Raw genomic sequence first — 24551 nt, 5'->3', positions numbered from 1 at the left:
TCCAGGGGTCCAAGTTCCCTTTTCAGGTGCTGATAATGTTAGGAAAGTTCAGACACTGATGTTGTTGTCAATCATTTTGAAACTCTGATTCCATCCTATTTTCTAGCTAATTAAGATGACATATTATGTCTGTTGTTTATTATTATTTGTAAATGTATTTACATTTACATTTGCTTAAATCTATTCACAACAGTATATCATACTTAATGTGTCCACACTAGTTATTTCATTAGTTTTATATTGATTCCAGTACAGAATAAATGGTGCCCAGTTCTATTGAATCATCTTATTTTCTTCATCACCACTATATTTCATGCCTTCTTTAGCTATTGTTGGGTTGTATCAAACTTAGTTTTAGTCACAGTAAACCTACTGAAATTAGTGGACCTAAGCTAGTTGTTCATTAATTTCATTAGGTCTACTCTGAGACCCAATTGCAACATTGTCAACATCTGTGACACCAAGACATCCAATCTTTTCTCATCCTATGTTTCACGTACCCTGGAAGCATTGTAACTGGGTTCATTTGTTTGTGACATCTCATTATTTATATGATAGTATTACTATTTTTTCCCCAGTGGTTGATATTATTATGAATAACAATTTTGATTGTTCTCAGCAATGAATTCAGAAGTTGTTGCCTCCTAGGAAATGGCTGTAGTCAGACTCCACAAATCCAAAGTGATTTCATGAAAAAAAAGTCATTAATTCCATAAGGATAAAAAAATCTGTTTGAGATGAGAATCTGTTTTTCAGGGATAATCTGTGAGTGCAAGATGGGCATCTATTTCACTGAATATGCTCCTAGCAGAGAATTAATCACTGAGCTTAACTGTACAGCATTTGTTTCTTTTTGCAAGCTCCATTTCTGTAGCTAAAAGGCAGAAAGTCTTAGCAAAACCTAACACTGTGAACCCTCTTAAAACCTTCTGCCAGTGTTTTATGTTTGCAGTTGAGTGCCCTCCATGTTAAACCCGATGTGTGTGAGAAAATCTTAGAGAATAATGAACGAGAAAACTTCCTGGGAATAGTTTTGTCCCCCCCCCCTTAAATGTGCAAAACAATTTCATTTTTGTGCCTAAATGCTTTCTCTCATTTAGGATGAGAGGAAATCGCAGAGACTTGGCCTTTCAGGTGAAATGTCAGGTGCACCTGTGCCTATGCATGCATGTGAAAATATTTCTGGGTCTTTCAAGGTCAATATTTAATGGTTGGAGAAGATTCATATGGTACTCCTTACCCTCAAGCATTATGTTAGCTGTAAAAAAAAGAAAAGGAAAAGACTGTGATTGGGTGTGCACACACCTGTTTACTCTGCATCCAGTGTGCTGCCATCACGGGTTTACCAAGAAGTGTACACAAGACATGAGCCACAATCCATATCTGCCCTGAAATAATGTGCATTGATGCTTTTTCCCCCAAACCAGCTTTGCTCTGAATTGAGATAATGAACAAAATAACTGTGTTTCAAGCCAGTAATGTCAACAGAGCCTGAAACAGCAAATGATTTTTGCCATTTCTGTTGTTTTTTTTCCTGGGTGAAAATGAGGTTTTAAGTAGACCTGAAATATTTCCTAAAACTAGGGTGGATTTAACTGAGGACTGTGTTCTTTGTGAAGGGCAGAAGTGTTGCCAACTGTTCTTTTCCTCACAGGGCTTCTGCACTATTGTTTGCAATGCAGAAGTTCAGTTCATTGGACTTTTCATATCACCTCATCCCTATTCTAGAACAACGCTTTACCTGCTAAATTTTTGCCTGTTAAAAGTCTGGGACGGAGGGAGGGATTACAGGAAGAGAACTGGCAAAGTTGACCCTCCAGAGAGACTTTTTGGAGAAAAGAGGCTGCAAAATTTCCTTCCATGATCTTCCTTCAGTTAACGTATGAGCCACATCAATATATGTGCTTGGCTATGCTCTCTTTAAGGAGATGGGTGTCAAAAAAAATTAAATCATTTCAGAAAATTAAAAGAAAGTTCCTTAGTTGCTATAAAGAAGCCCAAATGTTTAGACCAGAAGGTTGCCAATTAAATGAAAGATTCAAAATAGGGCTGCTGACTTTTCTTCTAGAAGAGGTTGTTTAACAGCAGGATGACGGGCAAAAATTCAACAGGTGCAGCCCTCCCAGTATGGAGGTGCTTTATCTGGGAAAGTATTAATAGGCTAAGGTAGCATCAGCTTCTGCTTGCCTCAGCAGGAGTCTCAGTAGGCAGAGGAAGAGGAGAAAACGCATCTCATTATGCCAGGCTGTATGGTTGCAAAGGTTGCTCAATGTGAAAAGCTCCCAGTGCTGATGGAGAAGGAAGGAGAGACATTTGGATCCTGGAAGGATTCCATCCTGGAGAGAAAATGGCAGGGGCTCAACAATGCAACAGCAGATCAATAATGTATGCTGCTAAAGGTCCCAAATGGGGAGGCATTATATTAGGCTGTCATGCAGGCGTCCTTCTTCAGGTGGTCCTAGAGTCCTCTGAAGTGATGCATCTCAGATGGATTTTACCTGAGTTCCCTTCTATTTGTCAAAAGGGAGTTAATCCAAACCTTATTCGATATCGTGTGCATTCAAGGAAGGGCTCTAGCACAGTGGGTGAGCACCTGCCTTGCACCCAGAAAGTCCCAGGTTCAGTCCCTGGTGTCACCAGGTACAGCTGGGAAAGCCTTGCAGCCTGAAATCCCAGAGAGCCACTGCCAGGCTGTGTAAACAATACAGAGCTAGATGGACTATTGGTCTGGCTCTGTCCATCCCATTTCCCTTTCAATTTCTCTCTCAGGTATTTACATTGTTCAAGTTTCTTCACATATTGATGTGGCCACTTACGGATTATTCACTATAGCGGGGCTGTAGAAGGGTATGTCACATTTACCTAGAGGGGAGTTGAGCCGTAGGGTAAGTTGCATCTCATGCTGCTCAAGTGATGTCAGAAGAACCCTGAAGAAATGCTGCCTTGTTTGGAGAATCATCAAGGCTACTCTGAACTTCCACACCTCTCAGGGAAGGTTGAACAAAACAATGCTAAGACCTAACAGTTCTTTATTGATTTACATGGGGCTGCTTGTCTTCCAGCAATCCATTATGTAATACAGTGCTGAGACAGCATTGATTGCTAAGCAGGAGGTTATATTTATTATCATGTTCCCAGGATTTAGAGCAATCTGGTGGCTTCTAGATGTTTTGGACTACAACTCCCATGAGTCCCTGTTAGCCATCTGGTTGGCAAAGACTAATTTGGAGCAATACCATCCAGAAAAGCTTTGATAGGGGGAAACGGAAGGCCTAACTTGATGTGAGCCATGACTGGATCTCCCAGTATCTCTTTTCTTTTTCTTTTTTTGGAAGGTTGCTCAAAACACCTAACAGAGTGTCTAAACTGGGAGACAGCCATTTCTCTGATCAAAATGACATGGAGCTAATAACCTTGCTGGAGATGGGAAAGAAAAGATATGAGGAACTTTTTTGTCCTTTTTCTTCTCCTGTGGGTGTTTTGATTGGGGGAAATGGTGCAAGGAAAAGGATTAGACCCCAAAGCATCAGGACTCAAATCTCAGCTGCCCACCCCCATGTCCGCTTTTAAACTTTCAAAAAGTTATTGGGAGATCTGAATTTCCATTTGGCCCCAAACTACTTGCCTGTTTATTGAATTTTTGCCCAATCCAGCAAGTAGAGATAAATTATTCTGTGCCAATCACCCTTCCCAAAGACTTGAACAAATGAATGTTGCATTTAGCTGTCGGTGAAAATATGCCAGTACGGGGAAGAGACACAATCCCATGAGGAGAAACATCCACAATCGGAGGGGGAGGGGCGCTACCACATAGAAGGCCCTGAAACCATGTACAACTAAATCTCCATGGCAGGAGGGGGGGAAATTCACACATGAAAATGGCTCTTAGTGTCTTCTCTTTGAGGTCTTCAGCATTTAACAATCCTTTGTCTCTGCTCTCATGATTACAGTTCTTTTCCGTAGGAACTGAAAGCATTCAAACTCAATAATACAAGTAGTATCACTGGATTCTATGTATTGGAGAGATAATTCAAAGTGCTCAGCAGGAGGGGAGCATGATAGATTTCTGCTGTTTCCTGTGATTCAATTCCCCTATAGTAATAGGCATGGCCCAAAGGTCACATCTAAGCAGGGAGCCTGGTATTTGAATGGGATGCCCACTTCTCTGACTTGATTAAGGCATATGTGCACAAAGTGGGCCTATCTCTAATCTGACTTTATGACGACAGACGTTTTGGATAGACTTGAAAATAGAAGTGGGGCTGAGAGACAGAAATGACTGTAGACTAATAAGGTAGAAAAGCTGAAGTGTAATAGGACCAAACTAGATGGAATGGGCACAGAAGCCTGCTTCTTTTCAGTTGCCCAACCCATTCACATATAAAATAGATGACAGCCAGTCATCCTGGGCTTGGGGCCTGCTGGGGAAATGGTAGCAATTGGGCGAGCAAGGCAAATCAGGACCATGGTCAGTTCCCAGTGAGCTTTGGAAGAAGATAATTGAGGTGACTCTGGGACCCAGATGTAAATGACATGATATTTTTTGAAATAGGAAAAGGAAGCTATCTTCTGCAAGCAGAATTTTGTGTGCAAAATATCACATTCATTAAATAATTTCTGAAGAATGCTGAAGGAAGACACACCTCCTTGCCCTTGCTTTTGACACTTGAGGTATATATATATTTAGGTCCCACTTTATTTCTGTGATTCTAAGTTGGTTTAAAGTGTTTTTTGATATTGTGTTTTAATGTTCCAACCTTAGGGTGAAGGGCAGGTAATGAATAAATAATAACAAATGCTAATCACACCAAGTATAATTTTTATTTATTTATTTATTTTGTTAGTTACCTAACACAGCAGACTGTCTCTAGGTGCCTTGCAGTTATGTTTGGTCCTCAGCTATCAAGTTAGGACATCTTGTGACAGACAGATACCTTATTTTTAAAGAGACCTCTTTCTTGCAGCTGATGGGAAAGACCATGATTCTGCAATGCAATCTTCATACAAATATAAATCTAGTAGTTACATATATAAGGAGATAATATAATTAATTATAATATAATATAATATAATATAATATAATATAATATAATATAATATAATATAATATATATACTTTTGATTTTCTCTGCTATTGCAGAGGAGCACTACATTTATGTTGCATTTGAGTTAATGGTTCACTGTTTGATTTTGTTTTGCTTTCATTTCTTCATTTCTCTTAGAAAATTGGCAACAGGTATGAATGGCCAGATAAGTAGAATGTATAATGTGTAAAGTTGGTCATGTTGTAATGAATGGTAATTCCTTTTATCTCCATTTGAGTGTAGAAATGATGGGTATCCGTGCATTTTTCTCTTCTCGTATTTCCATTTCCATTTGCTAAAGAAAAACCTGTTTCCAATAGAGAGTTTAGGCGCACAATCAGACCTCCATTTATTTAACTCCCATTGATTTCAAGGAGAAAGAGCTGAGAGCAGAAATCAATATGACACAAAGCACCAAATTTTGGTTGGATACAAAATACAATTGCATTTGGAAAGCCACTGTTTTCTCTCTTCCCCATTATGCTTTTGCCTTATCTTAGTCGAAGCATTTTCTTTGCCTACTTGAATTTCTCATGCACATAAGCTGCCCCATGCTCTTGATAGTCTTCTTTGTTCATCCAAAAGCCACTGAAAGAGCTGAGTGAGGCCACCAAAGAGCCCCCAAGCCATGTTGCCTTGCCTCTTGCTGGGGAAGCCAGGATTTTTATGGGGTGCCCCCTGCCATGAAGCAAGGCATGCAGTTCCTTGCACATCCTCTCTGGAAAGCCAGGAAACAATGAGGAGCCTCCTGATAATATAACATTATGCATGAGCTCTCCTTGAAACTCAGCTGGAAACTTCTGCAAACTTTGGAAAGCCAAGATATGAAGTCCCGGGGAGTTCTGGCTCAACAGATGTGGCCTGAAGAGTGGCTCTGGGCAGCAAATACGTTCTTTGTCTAACTTTAACAAGTGCCCATCAGGGATCTGAACGCTCACAGGGTCCTGGCAAGCCTTGCCTTGAAGATCCCTTTCATAGTCCATGGACACATAGCAGTACTGTTTTGTAAGCCGGGCCACCATCTTTTTATCCAAGGACCCAAGAAGCTGTGGGTCATTGGAACTGTCTAGCAGCAGGCCATGCATGTGCTTGCAGAGAGCCCTCCCAGCCACGTCTAGTCGGTAGGTGCCTTCCATACAGGTTTGCCCAGAATAGATCGGAGTGACATGAGAAACCCCCGCCCCAGCCTCCACGCTCAGTCCAGTGACTCTACCACAGGCACAGAGGGAGAGGAATCCTGTGTTGGCCACATGTAAAGCTGGGACACCAAAGCTCTCAAAAAACACCTCTGCCATCTTCTCTCTGTTTGTAGTAGGGCAGGAGGGAGAGTCACTCATCAGCATAGGATGGTCCTCAACAGGCACTCTCAATCCACAGTAGAAGAGATGGCTCCACAGATTCTCCATAGCCTCCCAGTCCACTATGATGCCATGCCTAACTGGATGGTCTGGGGATCTTCTGGAGCTGCCTTTGGCATGGACACTACAGGAAATAGAGAGATGTTTGTCCTGAGTCATCCCCGGATCAGTGGGAGGCAAGTATGTTGTCTTCATGGAAATCCTTGGCTTTTCCTCTCCTGCAAAGCCTGATCGACTGAAGGCACTGCCATTGTCTACCACAATCGCAACTTTCCCCATAGTGTTGCACCTTTCCTCAGGCCCTCTTCTGACTTTGTGGAAGTGGAATTATGTTGGCAGAGTTGGAGAGGGATAAAAGCTCTTGTCACCCTGCCAAAAAACCAAAGCATAAGTAAAGAAGGAAATCAGGCTGTGAATTCCCTTGGTAGTCGACTGCTGAAGTGAAAGTAGGATTCCTGTTAAGCATCAAAGTCAGGATATCTGAGCAATCTCACAACACAATTGTTGCTTACAGGAGTAAGTCCCTTTGGGATCCCTTTTGGTTGGAGCACTGCAGTCCCTAGCGATCAGATAAAACATGGTGCTGCAATACACCAAGGTTTTGTGTTTCTTCATGGACTCAAAATAAATAACAAGTGACATGACTATCGTGACCGCTACTGGTGTATTGCTGTTTTTGTTAGCACCCTGAACCCTTAATACTGCATAGACAAGACAGAACAGATGTTAAGGACTTACATAGTGCTTGTATGTGCACTCAGTAGTAGAAACACAACCTGGTTTGCATGTGACACTAAGCCATGGTTTATAAACCCTGATTTAACTTAAGCACAGTTAAGCCTGATTGTCCATACCTCGCTTAACTTTGGTTTATGTATTAACCAAGGTTTGCAGCTGGTTTATAAACCTTGGTTTATGTTAACCATGGCTTAGCTTAACATGGGATGCATTCTAAAGGACATGGTATCGTGTCTACTTCAGAATTCATGGTTTATTACAGATCCCCAAGTGTGCTTACATAGGAAAGTGTTGTGGAAGTAAAGACATTGTTATTATAAGACACTGAGATAAAGCCTGTTGCCTGCTCATTGAATATTCATCCGGATATGTTTCTTTGGAGGTTAAATGTCACTAGCAACCAGTGGCTATTATCCCATGTTTTCCACTGCACTTTTTTTTGTTTTTTGTTTTTGGGACGTTATGGCTGTTAGAAAGGTGATGGGGGAAAGTGCTAGAATGTACAGGATAAGAAACATTTTTTTGTGAATGAACAGCCCTACAAAAAGGCATAGCAGACACATGTGTGCAGCTTGTAGTTGCCCAGTGTGCATTTCATGCTTCCCACAGGTCTCACATCCTGATATTCCCACTCAGATAGTAGGTACCAGCACTTTTCTTGGTTGCACTTATGGTGCATCTCCATGGGTTTTGCATGGAAAGTGGGTGCCTTCTTGGCAGGGGTGCCAACTTGCCCCACACATTGAGGGGGTGTGGTCATGTGATGCTGCCCAGCATGTGTCGGGTGGGGGTGGGACATGCGGAGGGCAATCTTTGTGCTTGCTAGGCCCAGCCTATGCCTGGCTGCTGGGCTGTCAGGCGGAGGCTGGGGCGAGCGAAGGCAAAGATTGCCCTTGCTTGTCCCAGCCCCCACCTAGCTCCTGGGTTCCTGGGTTGCTGGGCAGAGACTGGGGTGCAGGGGGTGGCAGGGGTGATGACCCCCTCAATATTGGGGGGTGCAGCCCCCTGCCCCAAAAATATTTGGGGAGCTGGAGCCCCTTGCATCCCATAAAACCAACTTCCTTGCTTCTTGGGAGTTTTAGGTAAAGGTAAAGGCACTCCTGACCATTTGGTCCAGTCGTGGCCGACTCTGGGGTTGCGGCGCTCATCTCGCTTTATTGGCCTAGGGAGCCGGTGTACAGCTTCTGGGTCATGTGGCCAGCATGACTGCTAGGTTGGCAGGAGCAGGGACCGAGCAACGGGACCTCACCCCGTCGCGGGGATTCGAACCACTGACCTTCTGATCGGCAAGTCCTAGGCTCTGTGGTTTAACCCACAGCACCACCCGTGTCCCTCTTGGGAGTTTTATTTATTTAAAATAGCTGTAACTTGCCCTTTATCCTAAGATCTCATGGCAGGGAACATACAGTACATAAAACACCATCCATTTACCAAAATAATGAAGATAAAATAAACTAGAATGTCTTCATGTAGTGCCATAGTGGACAATCAATAATAACCCTTCCTGACATTGACCATTGTTGGTTGGTGGAATCGATTTCATACCTTGTCATATGTCTCCTCCTGTTTACCTTTAACTCATCTGAGGAGCCTCTGGATATTAGAAAACTTTGGCACGACAACGGGGAGGTCCTGAATGAGATGGCCAAAGAAGGGAAATGCCCAGCTTTTGATGAGAATTCTTAGAACCTGCTGTGGTTTCTCTTCCTAACACGGATTTCCTTCTCTTGTGACTTCATTGGGTTCTGTTATGTGCAGTTCCATGGCAATGCAGTTGCAATGCAGCAGTGGGTGACCTGTGGCCCTCCAGGCATTGCTGAGCCCCAGCTCCCATTATGCCCAGTCAACATCGCCCCATTGAAAAGCTTTTGAAGGGAGTGGGCTCTGCGTTGGTGTCAAATCCAAGTAGCATTGGCTATGTTTATTCATTTGGATTGTACCCCTCCTTTTCTTCACAAAGCTCAGTGCAATGTCCGCGAGGTTTCCAGGTGGTCTCTTATCCAGAGCCAAATCTGCTTAACTTCATTTCTGAAACATCATCATGACCTCTCAGACCATTAAAATAAACAAAAACTCCAGATGATTAGAAATAAGTATAAAGCCAATAAATCCCAGCAGAATGATACCATCAAATGAAAATCAGTTATAAAAAATGGGGAAATAACTGGGCAATTTTACTATAGGTGCCTATCCCTGAAGCCTGGAGAGCAAGAGGGGTCAGTGCGCACCCACCCATCTCGCTCTCCAGGCTTCAGCGAAAGCAACGCAAAGCCTCCGGAGTGTGGAGGGAGCGCTCCCTCTGCACTTCGGAGGCTTCGCGTTGCTATCGCTGAAGCCAAGGAGCCTGCATTCACTCCATAGGACGCACACACATTTCCCCTTAATTTTTGGAGGGGGAAAAGTGTGTCCTATAGAGCGAAAAATACGGTATGTTTTGTGAAGATTACAGGCTTCTTACACATGACATTTTTGCATATGTTGTCATTCAGCAACTTACCTCTCACAACAACATGTTTTATTTTCTGCACTTATCATTTTGAAATGATTTCCTTTTAAAAAGAACCACACAGACAATATAAGAACGTAAGGAGAGCCTCCTGGCTCAGGCCAATGGCCCGTCTAGTTCTGTATGCTGGTCTCACAGTGGCCAACCAGATGCCTTTGGGATCCCTGCAAGCAGGACATAAATGAAGTAGCCCTCTCTTGCTCCTTGCCCCTGCCAGCTCCGGCAAATGGCATACGGTGGCTTGCCACCTATGGTAGCAAAGGTAATACGTAACAATCATGAATAGCAGCCACTGATAGCCTTATCCACCATGAATTTGTCAAATACCCTTTTAGCTTCTTCATATAGGAAAAACGTGTGATGATTTGGCAGACCATCAGGATTGCCTAGATGGACAAAGGGTCCACCTAGTCCCCAACAAAGGCCAGCAAGATGCTTTGGGAAGCTTTCTGGGTAGCAACCATAAATCGGTGGTACAGCAAATGATTATAGTGCATAGGGCTCCATCCCTGGCATCACCAGTAAAAGCCATCAAATAGCAGATGATGGGAAAGACCTCTTCTGCCTGAAACCCTGGAGAGCCACCATCAGTCAGTAGATGGTACTAGACTAGAATGTCAAATAGTCTGACCTGCTATATGGCAAATTCTGTATTTCAAGCCCACAGGCCAGACATAATATAACAGGGGCACCCTGTTGTTTGTCAACAGCATCCAGAAAATCAAATATATCCCGCCTCTAACCTTGGAAGTTCTGTTTGACCTATCATGGCTAATATCCAGTAGCGTAAGAATTCCCAAACTATAAAAGCCTATGGAAATGTGAATTGATGGTATCTGAGCTGAGTATGGAAGTGGTTTTGGAGCACTGTGCCCCTGTAGTCCCAAGCTACATACCAATTTTTTTTCCAGAATACATCGTTATTTCTCAAAGAATACTGTAATGAGTTGACTGGCCCTTCAGAGGATGAGAGGGAGGCCTGTTCTGAAAGTGCCTGCTAGGACTGGAGCTGAGAAACTCTTAATCTTTGACGTCCTTGCAGGTACTCTGTAAACAGGTATATGATTCTCCCTCCAAAACGCCCAATAAAGCCACAGGGTGTGTGTGGAAATGCCTTTCCACTTGCCACTGAATTCTCCTCAATTGTTCCGCTGTTTTCAGGCTTTGGAACCCACAACAAACAACCTGATTCCCTCATGAGGCACCAACATGAAGACACCCAAAGGAAGCAAAATGCTCATAGCTTATAGTTAAGCGTGGGAGGTAAATCAGGGCCTCTCCCTATTACACAGCACATTCCGCAATGTTACAACTGTTAGTTCCCAATCAGCAATTGCTGGCGCAACATCTTACAGCTACTTCTCTTCTGGATTTTTTGGATGGTGTCTGCTGGGTTTTCTAGGAGGACCATACCTGTTTCCTAGCTGACAGCCTCAAGGAACCTGTGTAGCTTGCCTCTTACAAAGATGGGCTTGATTGCCTGAATGATTCTAGCATGCTCGTGCATTAATATTGTACAATGATAAATATCCAACTCGGGAACAGAACCTGTGTCCCTCCAGTTGTTGCTGGACTATAACTCTCATCATCCCTGACCATTGGCCATGCTGGCGACGCTGGCTGGGGCTGATGGTAGTGAGAATACAACATCTGGAAAACCCAAGGCTCCTCATCTCTGCCTTAACCCGTTAAGTCTTACTTTAACCTCACATTGCCCTTGTGATCTGCACGATAGCAGCACGTGAGAACAGACCCTTGTTCTCGCCCCACTTTCAAGCACACACTAAAGGTGACCAGCCTTTTTGAGATGCTCAGGTTGATTTATTGCCTTCCTGTGTCCTGGAGGTTTTTGTTTCAGTACCCTTGATCTGGCAATGTCTGCTGATCACAGTCCAGGTGGTCCTCTCACGCCTACTGGATGTATGGTGTACCAATTCTTGATTTTATTTTTGGCAACCGTGGAGTCTCCTTCTGCGTTGACCCCTGTCTTTTCAGCCTCAACCAAGAAAAACATTGTGAGAATCCTCCGCAGCTGGTGGTCTCCATCTCCTCCTCCTCGTCGGGCTGCTGAAGGAAACGGCAATGAGGGGCTGCTGGGACTGTCTCCACGGTAGCCCCTTGGCTCTTGCCGGCCACAAAAAATTACCCTGCTCCCCAGGGGGAGAGTGAAGAGGGGGAGGACTTTGGAGCCATGAGACAACTTTCCAAGAGGAGGAAGCAGCACTACCTTGACCTGTAAGCAAAACAGAATCTTCCTAATAAAATGAAACTTTCCTCCCTCGAGCACAAGAATTCTCTCTGATCCATTTCTGCAGCCTGAGTCAAGCACTTGATTGGACCTCATAGTCTCAGCTATTGCCTCCTGACAGATATTTAAACACTGTTGGCTTCCTCTCATGTGATTCTTGCAGTGGCTACCTTTGAACAGAAGAGTCTCTTGGTGCAACAGCAAGGTTGTTAGTGGGCACCAGAGGGGCTGTGTTTGATCTATCCTGCAGCATCCTCACTGAGTGCTTTTTTGTTTCCTGGCACAATTTAAAGTGTTGGCGATCAACTTTAAAGCCCTAAATGTCCAATGTACCTATGGGATTGCCACCCATGGGAAACAGATGGACGGGGCATAAATTATCATCATCATCATCTTCTTTCCGTATCAACCTGCCCTTCTCTGGAGGTGGAGGCACAGTTGATGACAGCAAGAGATTGGGCCTTCTAAGTGACTACAGCAATATCGCACCTTGTTCTGTGAATTGTGATTTGCTAGCTAGCTGGTAAAGACTTTTTATTCTGGCACATTTTTGCCTGCTAAGTACTATGAAGGTCATTTTTACCTGTTAACACTGCCATTGTTTTTTAAACAGATCTTTAATGTTGCAATATATATAGTGATTTTAAAGTTGACCTGAGTGGGGCATGGGCCCTAGAAGGGTGGGGCAGATCTAGGGTGGGGGTGGGCAAGAGGTAGACTGGGATCTACTGGTAGATCAGTGGATGATTTGCTGTAATCAGTTGTGTTCAGTAGTACTGGAATCTAATGCACTAGTGCAGGGGTCCCCAACCTGTGGCCCATGGGCCAGAAGTGGCCCATGGAGGACGTTTATCTGGCCCACGAGCCACCCCCAAACTGAGCCACCTGCTCAGCGAGTCCCCATGCGCTGCACTAAACCGGCACAGCATGGTGCGGGGACTCTCTTCCACGATTCCAGAAATCGCTTCTGTGCATGCCCAGACACTGAAAATTGCTTCTGCACAAGCATGATTTCCGGCATCTGGACATGCGCAGAAGTGATTTCCGGCCCATGGAGGATCTCCACGGGAGTGATCTGGCCCATGCCCAGTAAGCCTTGCCGACCCCTGCACTAGTGGAACTGAGGAAGCTTAGTCTCAGCTTTTTATAGTGTTCCCTCTTAAGATTGATTGCGTTCAAAATTTGGGAAAGAAGAGAGACATGGAGTGAAATAGGGAATGTGGTGCTCCATGAAGAAATAGTTGCAGGAACAGCAAGGACAAAGCAGCAAAAGTGTGAAACTGCAAAACTAAATAAATTGTGTCATTAGCATCACAGGAAACTGGTCTCTCTCTCTCTCTCTCTCTCTCTCTCTCTCTCTCTCTCTCTCTCTCTCTCTCTGTGTGTGTGTGTTGTGCAGAAGAATCTCTAGGTCACACTAGCAGGAAATCCCTGTAATCTCTATAACCCAGAGTTAGCTAACCTTCATTAGGAGCAGAGATATGTTACTGTTCATATCAGGCCACTGGCCTGATTCAGCAGACTCTTCTTAATGTTCTTACATTGTTAGCCACCTCCACATCTTGTTCAAATACACCATTTAATGAAATGCTGTGTGAAGGAGGATTTCCTTTTGTCTGTTGCAAATCTCTCATCCTTCAACTTCATTGGTTGACCATTCCTTTGGATGGTCAACAGATGTCTCTTCTCGAGAGCTGACTGAGAAGAATTAGGTCCTTTCCACACTTGCCATTTATCATAGCACTGTTGCTATTTGGTCTGGCTTTTTTAAAGAGTTAATTTGTAGCTTGATTGCCTGCACTTTTGCTCACACGTCAGAGTTATTAGAGAGTGACTTTGAGGTTTTGCTTTCCAACCTAAGGGGTGAGTTGTGCCCTCATGAGAAAAGTGCCACTGCTGTAGTTCTATCCCTCAAGTACCCTTGTGTCCCTCAGCAAATGTCAGAGTTATGAGCGTGAGCACTGAGGTAGCCGTTTCACAGCTTTTATCATTTTTATTTTAATGCCTGTTGTGCTGGAATATTGTGGGAAGATAGGAGATTTGAAGAGGATCTGCATGTCTGCCTGAACTATGGTGAACCTTGTTAATGTGATGGAATTTTGTCTGCAGCTAATAATTGAAGTCATGGGCAGTGCATTGACTCAGTACCATTGACTCCTTTCACCATATACAGGGTGAGTCCTTTAAAAGAGGCCCCAAGGATACAGAGTGCACATGTTCCACGGGGCCTCTTTTAAAAGACTCACCCTGTATATCCCTCCTCTGAACAGAGCTTGCGTGCTGACAGCTCGCAGTGGTCAGAGGGAAGGAAAACTGGCATCTCTCAACCCTTCCACACAAAAACTGAGGCAATGTTTACACAATGCCACACAAGTGCAAATATTGATGATCCATTCCAGATCTTTCACAATTTTTTTGTGGTACACAGGGGTGGGGATAGTACATCATTTCAAAATACTAGCTGAGTAATAATGAAGTTGCTCAGCAATGTGCCAGAAAAGAAACCCTGATGGAAAGAACAGTTATGCCAACATAAATGATAAGTGCAAAAAGGCACTCTCTTGATATCTGGAAATCTCTCCAATATTTTTGAAGATTACCATCACCACTTATAGAATGTGACACCACCAACCTACATGAAGAGGTATGTGTGAAGGTCCACAGTTATACATTTGGGACCAGAAACAAGGCTGATGTGAAGTCTGAAAAGCCTGAAAAGGTTTCTGAAATGTCTTTCTTTGGTGCTGAATGGACAGCAAAGTAGGCCCCGGATGGCTTTTTCCGGGGAGAGCCTTCCACAGTTGGGATGGCAGTGCTGAGAATACTCACTCCCAGATCTCTTAAGATGGTGGTGACACTGTGGTCCCTGGGTCTAGTTCACGGGTAGCTAAGATGATGCTCTCCAAGTGTTGTTGAGCAATTACTCCCATCGGTCCCAGGTAACATGGTCAAGGATGATGGGAATTGTAGTCCCGTAATATCTGGAGGGCAACACCTTCGCTACCGCTAGTCTTGTCAGCATTATGGCACAATCTCTGCATGTAGAAATAGCTTGGCAGGAGAGAAACCTTGTGTAGGGGGAGGATGTGTATTATACCCAGTTGTACAAGGCTACAGTTGTACAAAGCTTCTGGTGTTTTTGGGGGGTGATGATATGGGGGAGCAACTAATCGACTGGTACTTACAGTGGCCTTGTCTTTTTTCAAGCAGATTAAAATTCCCCTTTTGTCCTTGTCCTGGTCTGAAGACTTATCACACTTATGTTTCTTAATTTTCCTGTGGGAGATGTTATTCCCCATCATGCCACCAGGGTAGTGGCTCGCCTCCTGGGGAAGCAGCTATGATAATGTTGCTACAAGCTCCTGTGGCTGGGAGATTGACACCAGGTGCTATTGTGATGTCATCCAAGTTCATAGGGCACTCTTACAATGGCTGAGAGATATACAGCTGAGCCCTTGCAGTCACCAATGGCTGAGATCTTTCTTCTTCTTCTTTTGCCCTTTGTTCTCTGTCACTGAGCCACAACAACCAGGAAACAGGAATATATTTGAATTAAGCAGAACACATGGAGTTCTCCAGATGTTATTGAACTGCAACCCTATCAACCTCCATCAAGCATGGCCAGTGATAAGACGTGATAGGAATTGTAGTCCAGTGTTTGGAGGGCACTGCATCGACCTCCTCTGGTTTAGAAGGTCTGTGTTGGGCCCTGCACCATTTCACAGTGTGTGCTGGTTTTGACCCTGAAAGCCTTACACAACTTGGGATCACCATACCTAGACAACTTCCTGTCTCCACCTGAACCTCTCTGGAGCCTGAGCTAATCATCTGCACTCCTTTTCTGTGTGTGCCCTTTGAGAGAGAATTGGAGGGTGGCAAGAAGAGAACGTGAATTCTCTGCAGCATTCACCCCATTTATGGAAAGCTCTCTCGTAAGCAGGTCTGTGTGGCACCAACCTTGTCATTGTTTCAGTGACATGCAATGGCATTTTTGTTTTCTCGGACATTTGGGAGGCACTAATGATAACAGTATTGTTCTGTTGAATCTGCTTTTTGTTCTTTATTTAGGTTTTTGTTGGATTTTTTTTTACTGGTTGTAAATCGCTTTAGTGGGAAGTGATTTATAAATTGAATAAACCTAACCTGATGTGACCAGATCTGACCTAATCACTGCAGTTTTCTTGCTTTTCATCTTCTTTGTTGCTTTATCTCCATTTATGAGGGAAAGGGTCTTTCAGATGTGGTTGGCACCAAAATGGCAGCCTGCATTTCTCACCAATTTAACCTAGATGAACCCTTTCGAGCAAAAATAGGATAAGATTTTTTTTTTTAAAAAAAAAACCTGTTAACAATCATCCAACATCTAAATGATATCCATGCAATATTAAGCCCCTGACTAGAAACACCCAGAGACAGATTCTCCACCCCACTGCATGATTGTTTCTCCAAGATAATTTTGCAAAGCAGAGATAGCTGGAAAGTAGATTCATCATGTCTCCATGAAATGGAATTTTGAAAGAAGGAGGAATGCAGAAGAAAGGGAAAATTAGCATATTTATGAAGCGAAAAGGAACACGAGGGGGAAGCTCCTGTGGCCAGAGGATGTACACTGGAGTTTGCCTTCTAATCTGCGGTGTGCTGGCTCTTAATGAATCAAAAATCCCTCTTCCTCCCTTTCAATGGAAATGGAAGTGCATTGTTCAGAGCAGCAACCAGGCAGATGCTGTCAGCTGGTGGAGTATCTCATAGAAATTGCACTGGGGTGATACTTACCTTGGTAAAATGGCCCCTCCCTTTCCCCCCCTATCAGCTTATTGTGTGCAGTTCTGGCATCTTTCCTGTTCTTTAATTTATGAGCCCCATTTTGGTATCTAATTATTCATTGCCTCCTTACGTTAGTCGGTAATTTATCTCCTACACAGAAATGGTTCTGTCTGCGTCAGCCTTCATGATGGCTCCTGTAATAAAACTTCCCACCACCAGTGAACAGCTGAACTGGGGGTGGCAGACACAAACAGGACAATGTTTTAGGATTGGTTTCAGACAACAGTTTTGCTTTTGGTCAACCAATCAATTATAGAATTTTGTAGCACCTCAGTTAGGCATATAGTATTTTAGGAAATCTTCACTACATTGTTTGCTTCATGAGGTGTGCTGACCTGTGAGCACTTCTTAAACCTGGCCTTTGACACTTGAGATGCATATTTTAAGACTCAGCTTATTCTAGTGATTGTATTTTGTTTTAAACTGTTGTGACACACCCTAGGACCTAAGGGGGAAAGGGTGGACCATAAATTACTATTTTTATTAGTGGTAGAATCATAGAACTGTAGAGTTGGAAGGGACCCCAACCCCCTGCAATGCAAGAATCTTTTTGCCCAGTGTGGGGCTTGAACCCCTGGCCATGCTCTACCAACTGAGTAGTGTTACATTTAATTTATTGAGGCCTTTAAACCAGAGACCACAAACCTGTGGCCCTCAAAATGTGGCTGAATTACAACTTCCATCAGCCCCAGCCAGCCTGGCCAATGGCCAGGGATGGTGGAATGTCTTTCAGCAACATTTTAAGGCTTCCATTGTGCTAGGCCTTCCATCAGCCACAACAACTCTTATTCCCATATTTACCACTGGAGGGCTCTGTAGAGGTACATTCTGCAACTCATTCCACTCCAGCTGTTCATTAGAACAACATGTAACTAAGAACTTGAACTTGAGTTTGCTTATTTCCTCCTACCTTCCAACCCATTTTCCTTCGGTGTCATGTATTTTTACATTGTAACCTCAGGGACAGGGGGTTTTGTTTTGTGATTTGTAAGCTACCCAAGGAATCCTTTTTGGTTGAAGAGCAAACATTCCCCAACATAAATAAATAAATAGCTGGCACCACCATTGAACAACAGACAATGAAACAGGTTGAACCAAATATGTGTGGTTCAGGAAAAAAACCAAACAAACTAATATATGTGTTTCAAAGGTCTAGTTTTGTCTGTGCAAGGAAATGGCATCATCGGGATATGTCAGGAAAGTCCGGTACTGAGAGCTGGTGTAGTATTGTGGGCAAGGAGGCTCATTGAGAAGCCAGGAACTTCCTGCTTCAAATCTTGCCTCTGCCATGAACTCACTGGGTGGGATCCTTGGGCAAGCCTCTCTCATACTCAACCCCCCCCACACACACACATCCTGCCGCAATATGGGAATAAACAATGCTGTTTTTCTAGATAAAGAGGTGTTGGAACTCACTATGAACACCTCCCTCATTCTCTTAGAATGGCAATGGTGCCTGAGAGGTACCAGAACTGAGTTCTGGTGAGTTCCGGCTGAAAAAAGCCCTGGGAATACATACCTAATAATACCAAACTACTTTTACAGGTAGTCATGAAAGCTTTTGACTAGTCTGAAAGGCTGCTGCTGCTGTTATCGCTAGTCTTCCTCTCCATCTGCTTTGTTGGACTGGCTGTAAAAAGCACACAGCCCTGTCATTCTTCAGCTTCCATTTTGTGCTGGCAAATACAGTGCAAACTTCCACAAAGGGCTTGACTGCAATACAAACAAGGAACCAAGCTCAAGACTTAGCCAAGACTGCACTATGGCAGGAGTGGAACTTCAGCCCAGCTCTCATGGATTAAAGACCTCTTCTTTAGCCACTGAGTCATAGCACTTGTCATCTGAGTGACCTTTCACAGAGGACAGATCCCCTTAACATCCATCTAAACCTCCATAGGAACTAATCAACTAATTGCACTAATAATGTAATGCATTTGGGTTTTCTGGAGATGGATTGACTCTCTTGTTCAAAATCCACCCTGCCATTTATGGATGCTTGCCATCACCAGCATCTTACACAATGTACTTCCTTTTAGGAAGGTGGCAAATTTCAATAAGCTAAGAAATGCAAAATAAATGTGGTGCTAGAATCGAAGGCTCATATTATATTCCCCCCTCCTTTCCTAATAAAATGAGATATACGTAACAAACTTTAATATCTCTCTTTTGTAAAGAGGATAGAATAAGAGAACAAGAAGAACATATGTTTAAAGAAGACTGGGAAATGTTTACTGAATATATGGGGAGAAACTGTGTACACTTGAAAACGTTGGCAGCATTAAGTTAAATTCAACAGTGTAAATAAGTCTTGATGGATGTAATAATGGAATACTGAATGGTTTGGTTTATGTAAAATATGCAGGGATTTATGATATGTAAAATGAACCATGGAAGGAGAAGAATAGAAGTCATTGATATTTTAAGGATCTTTAAATGAATATTCTAAATTGTAGAATTTAGGACCAAGAGACATGGATAGCGAGGGAGCTGCTGCAGTGACCTGCAAGACCTGTGCCATGTTTGGAGGTTCTTAAGCAGACGTTGGATGGCCATCTGTCATGGATGTTGTAGTTGAGATTCCTGCACTGCAGGGGGTTAGATTAGATGACCCTTGGGGTCCCTTCCAGCTCTATGATTCTATGAAACAACACTACTGTACCTTTATTTTCCCATTGCTTCTCTGCTTTAAACAGCACTTGCACTGTCCACTTTATACCTGTTCAGCACAACCTATGTTCCAATAATCCAAGGATCCTACAGCTGCTGTTACATCTAAGTACACCTACAACTGGATTAAAAGTATAGTCTCTCGACAGAAACGTTTCTGCCAGATGACTGAATCCACAATTATATAATCAGGTCAGGTCTAATAGATCTGTGCTCACAATAGCATTTTATCTGGATGGATGAAGTAGCCATTTTATGTGGATCATCTTAATTGTACAGAAAAATGGAGGGGAACAGAAGCTTCACAATATTGCATTATTACCTGTGCTCTGGTAGCATGGCTAATCATATATATATATCCCTTTGTTCCATTGTGTGTGAAAACAGAGGCTCTTCATTTGCAGCGTAGCTTGGTGGATAAAGCACTTCTTATTTATTCATTTTCATTATCGTCGAACAAAGCCCACTGGTATATATATATATATATAATATCTTAAACTTAATTGCAGCAGGGAAGGTAACACTTCAAAAGAAAGTAACAAACAAATGTGCCTGCTAATATTTCAAAGATCTATTGATTATATGCTCCTGGCTTAATTTTATGTGAGAATGCTTTGAGAATTTTTTAATTTGTAATTATTATCCCCCCCCAAAAAAAACACACACCACAATAGCAGTGCAGCACTTCTGTTTGTGTGGCCCCCTCTCCTCATTTATGGAAAGTAATTCTTATCTCAATGCATTTCTTTCTCTTTGTTACTGAGGGTATTGAAAACTCCCCTTTATATTTATGCATTTGGAATTCCTTGGATAAAAGATGTTAGAGTGCAGCAGCAGCGTGATACTGACTGTGTCTTCCCCGCAAGGCTCTGAACTTGCATCAGAGCTCAGGTTCCTTCTGCAGGGTGGTTTCCTTGGTGAACGCAGCTGGATGGTGGAAAGAAGAGTTTCCACGGGGCATTGAACAGAGCAAGAGCAATGGTAGCGATTCTGGGGAAAGATTGTTCAGAAGTATTTTGCTGTGTCCCCCAACCTCCTGCCCTCACTCCTCCAGGTATATGAGAGCTCCTCCAAAATGGAACAGTTTGTGACCCGCTTCTTACTTCGCGAGACGATGAACCAGCTGCAGTCCCTGCAGGTCTCACTGGAATGTGCTGCAGACACCATTGAAGAACAGGCTGGCCGAGAAAGGTACAAGAAATGGCTGGGGGAGTGGGGAAGAGATGTAAAGTAAAGGTAAAGGGACCCCTGACCATTAGGTCCAGTCGTGGCCGACTCTGGGGCTGCGGCGCTCATCTCGCTTTATTGGCCGAGGGAGCCGGCGTACAGCTTCCGGGTCATGTGGCCAGCATGACTAAGCCGCTTCTGGCGAACCAGAGCAGTGCACGGAAATGCTGTTTACCTTCCCGCTGGAGTGGTACCTATTTATCTACTTGCACTTTGACGTGCTTTCGAACTGCTAGGTTGGCAGGAGCAAGGACTGAGCGACAGGAGCTCACCCTGTCGCGGGGATTCGAACTGCCGACCTTCTGATCGGCAAGTCCTAGGCTCTGTGATTTAACCCACAGCACCACCCGCGTCCCTAAAGAGATGTAAAGACGCCACCAAAATCTGAGGAGAAAGGTTCTCTGGGCATGCCACTTCATGTGATAATGGCCTCAGAGCACTCCCTTCCTTCCTTCCCTCCTTCCTTCCTTCCTTCCTTCCTTCCTTCCTTCCTTCCTTCCTTCTTTCCTTCCTTCCTTCCTTCCTTTTCTCCACGTCTCAAACCAGAGGGATAGGCTCCATTCACGTGTGGAACTTTATTTTGCTACTGATATTTCATCTGCCCATAAAGTCAATAGGGACAGTGGCAGGACTGGAGTGGATTGTGCAGCATCCCATTCTGGCCCAGGGTTTCTCCCAGTCCCCACCATTTCTGGGAGCAGCTCCTGCATTTCCTGCCTGGTTGAAGGCTGCAGTGCTGTTCTGGAAGTCAGAGGAGCTGTCACATAGTTCAGTTGCAGAGACAGGAATAATACTGTCAGGGGTTCAGGAGCAGAGGCGAGGGCAAGGGAGGAAACAGAGAGCGAGGGGGAGGAGGCAGAAGAAAAGATGAGTGATGACGACGACCCGAGATCTCCGAGTCTTTCCAGTGAATCAGAAGATTCACAGGAAGGAGCGCCAGTGGCCAGAGCAAGGGGGGAGCTTAGGGGGACACCCCAGGAAGAAGGGTCCAGAGGGGGCTCAGAGAGCAGCAGTTGGAAATCGGGGCCAGCATCACCAGCAGAACGCAGTGGGGAGGAAGGGCACCAGGTACCGAGCTCTGGCAGCTCGCAGCAGGAGGGAGGACATGAGTCAGGAGTGGCCACACCTCCATCGGGGAGCGAGGAAACGGTCAGGCGGCAAGTGGAAGGTTGGGCGCGCGTGCCAAGTTCAAATACACAGGAAGGTGGCGCAGTAAGCAGCCCGGAAAGGGAGCCAGGTCCTAAAGCCCGGCGCAAGGAGACAGAAGGGTCCGGGGGGTCAGCGTCAGAAGCGTCCCGAAAGGAAGAGACCACGGGGGGCAGAGGGACCCAGAGAAGAACGGTCAGGCGGAAAAGGTGGAGTAAGGCTAGGGTACTTAGCTGGTGTACAGGGGGCAGAGACTCAGACGGAGCTTCGCCGGTCTAACCCTTAAGACGTAGAGCTGCACGCAGCCGCTTGAGAATGGAAACTGTAACTCAATAAAGACTTTTACAAAGTGACCGCTGGCTAGCGTGATCCTCTGTGAGCTAGGATCTGGAGCAGCTCTGACAAATACGTAATTGCCACCAGGGAGAAGCAACCCACAGGAACTGAGAAGAACCAATATTTCATTCTTATTAGATCTTATCTCCCAAAGTGGATACCACTTTTCGTATCCTTGAAGTTTTCAGAATTACAGTACTAGTAAATAATACAATGCTTTAGAAAAAGCCCCCACAGATTTTAGACCAAGAGTGTGCTTAGGGTATGTCTCCTTTGTGCTCCTGCCATGAAGAATGAGGGGCCTTGTTTGCAGAAACTCACACAGCAGAAGTGACTCTTAGCCATGTATTGCTGGCTATGATTCTCTTTAGCACTCATATAACCCCTGTTTTAAAATAGCTGCTTTGGGTGGCAGTTTATTTTCAGGCCCAGTTTAAGGTTTAAACCCCTAAATGATTTAGGCCCCTAATACCTGAAAGACTACCTCTTTCCCTACAGTCCCTCCTGGGTGTTAAGAACAACAGAGGAGGCCCTATTCAGAGGGGGTTGGGGTTGGGGGGTGTCGTGGGAGAAGACATTCTCTATGGCAGGTGTGTGTGTCTGCCACCTTAATCACATAGTTTTGGGTGAATGCTGAAGATACATCTCTTTACCCCATCTATAATTTAACTGTTTTTAATATTGAATTTTAAATTGTTGCAACCTGAACTGGGACCTGATGGTGAAGGGCAAGTAATACATTGAAAAAATAATACAGTTGTTGTTGTTGTCGTCATCATCATCATCTCATTTTGTGCTTTTCAGGAACGATGTTACCAAATCAGAAGCTTTTGTTGGTCCACGCACTGCTAAAAGATGTGGCCGTAGAGCTCAGAAGAACATCTGCTTGTCTCCGACAGATCCTTATTCGGGGATGCTCACCACAGGTACTGGCAGGTTTCCCATCCCTCTTGTCAGACTTCACATTGATATGAGGCTGGCTGCTTCACTGCCAGAAGCAGAGGGGTGGCTTCTGGAAAAAATAGGGTATAAAATGTCTGAATGCAGTAAGAAAGTATTGTACAAATTCCCTGGCCACCATCAACAATGGCCTGGTGCACACAGCCATAGGCATCACCTGGTTTCTCATCACTTGAGTACTATTGACATTATATTATTATTATTATTATTATTATTATTATTATTACTACTACTACTACTACTACTACTACTACTACTACTACTACCCATCCATCCATCTAGCCACTCTGGGCTGCTTACAGCACATATAAAAACATAGTAAAATGTGTTTACATGTTTACTCCCATGTAGAGTGCTCCAGTGGCGTAGCGTGGGTTGTCAGCACCCGGGGCAGGGCAAGTAATTTGCGCCCCCTAACCCCTAACCTGCCGTCGCTGCCAGCTTCTTCTTGCCGCTGCCAGGGCTGGTCTGGTGTGGTTCTCTCCCGCGCTCAGTGCTGCGCTGGGCGGCCGCTGCACTGTCCCTCCCCCAGATAGTCCCTCGCTCTCTCTCCGCACCGCACGCCTGGCACCCACCCCCTCCACAGTGGGTGGTGACCCAGCGGCTCGGATCAAATTCACACAGCCAGCACTGCAGTGAGAGAGAGTGAGCGAGCGAGGTAGGGGCAGAGAGCTGCGAGTGCGAGCGCCCCCCCCGATGTTGCGCCCGGTGCGGCCGGCCCCCACCTGCACCCCCCACACGCTACGCCACTGGAGTGCTCACATCTAGCAGCAGAGCAGGACCATGCTTCTAGTTGCACCCCTCCCCACCCCACCGTTGCATCATCTTCCTATCACCAGAACTTCAGCATCTTGAGCACAGAGGTCTCATGCATATAATAGAGGCCCCTGATGCAAATGAAACATGCATAAGGACTCCACGCATCGAGAGCAGGACTTGAAGCACAGCCCCACTGCAGTTGCTACATGTTAGTGTCCTCCATGTGAAAGAACACATGAACAGAGCCTTGATTACTCAATGATCTGGCGACTTGGTGTGCGCTGTGTTTCGAAAAAAACATGGTCATGAAAGGTTATATGGAAATTCTAGGTACAGAGTTTGATACACGGGGGCTTATTCATGCAGGTCGCCATTTGATGCTGATGTCAGCATGCGAGGGACACAAATTATTTATTTACCTATTTTAATAATTTATACAGCACTTAATACTGCCATTTCTAAGTGGTGTACATGAGAGATACAAGAGGTAGACCAAAAGGTAGGCACACTTAATGCCTTCATAAGAAGAAACACTGTGCCTTTCTTTCTAATGAATTGCTGCAAATCAGGACCTAAGTAGACCTTAGACTGTACTACAGCACTAAAATCAGAGATAAGCCTCTGCTGCTGTCTTTAGCTATCCTTTTACAGTCAAAGGAGAATCTCCACTAAAAAGCAGCAATGATAGTGGCTTATCT

General features: G+C 44.5%; 2 protein-coding genes and 1 long non-coding RNA gene across 4 annotated transcripts in view; 1 reads left to right on the top strand and 2 right to left on the bottom strand.

Annotated features, from left to right (window-relative positions):
• The window catches only part of NECAB3 (N-terminal EF-hand calcium binding protein 3), an 82829-nt gene that overhangs the window by 50157 nt on the left and 8121 nt on the right, over positions 1 to 24551 (top strand). Inside the window, exons 6-7 of the mRNA XM_082226378.1 lie at positions 20480 to 20616; positions 22939 to 23060. Coding sequence (XP_082082504.1) covers positions 20480 to 20616; positions 22939 to 23060 — 259 coding nt within the window. The remainder of the gene's footprint in view (positions 1 to 20479; positions 20617 to 22938; positions 23061 to 24551) is intronic.
• On the bottom strand, positions 5409 to 8877 carry ACTL10 (actin like 10). Of its 2 annotated transcripts, none has more exons than XM_082226350.1 (2): positions 8726 to 8877; positions 5409 to 6811 (listed from the first exon to the last, which is right to left on the bottom strand). In XM_082226350.1, exon 2 carries the CDS (start codon positions 6719 to 6721, stop codon positions 5603 to 5605), a length of 1119 nt encoding a protein of 372 aa, XP_082082476.1. In that variant the 5' UTR covers positions 6722 to 6811; positions 8726 to 8877; the 3' UTR covers positions 5409 to 5602. The 2 variants fall into 2 exon arrangements, with proteins under 2 accessions (XP_082082476.1, XP_082082477.1); XM_082226351.1 differs by having other exon boundaries at positions 8752 to 8844.
• On the bottom strand, positions 11486 to 15567 carry LOC309534352. The gene is made up of 2 exons (XR_014220605.1): positions 15120 to 15567; positions 11486 to 11919 (listed from the first exon to the last, which is right to left on the bottom strand). It is a non-coding gene; the product is annotated as an uncharacterized lncRNA (long non-coding RNA).

This window comes from Podarcis vaucheri (genome assembly GCF_965113315.1).
Source record: "Podarcis vaucheri genome assembly, chromosome: 6".
Taxonomy (NCBI): Eukaryota; Metazoa; Chordata; class Lepidosauria; order Squamata; family Lacertidae; genus Podarcis; species Podarcis vaucheri.
Note: the sequence above shows the minus strand (reverse complement) of the source record. Positions and strands in the feature narration are given on the sequence as shown.

What these genes read in the sequence shown, in the direction of transcription:
- ACTL10 (XM_082226350.1), bottom strand. Translation starts at nt 6,721, where the DNA reads ATGGGGAAAGTTGCGATTGTGGTAGACAATGGCAGTGCCTTCAGTCGA.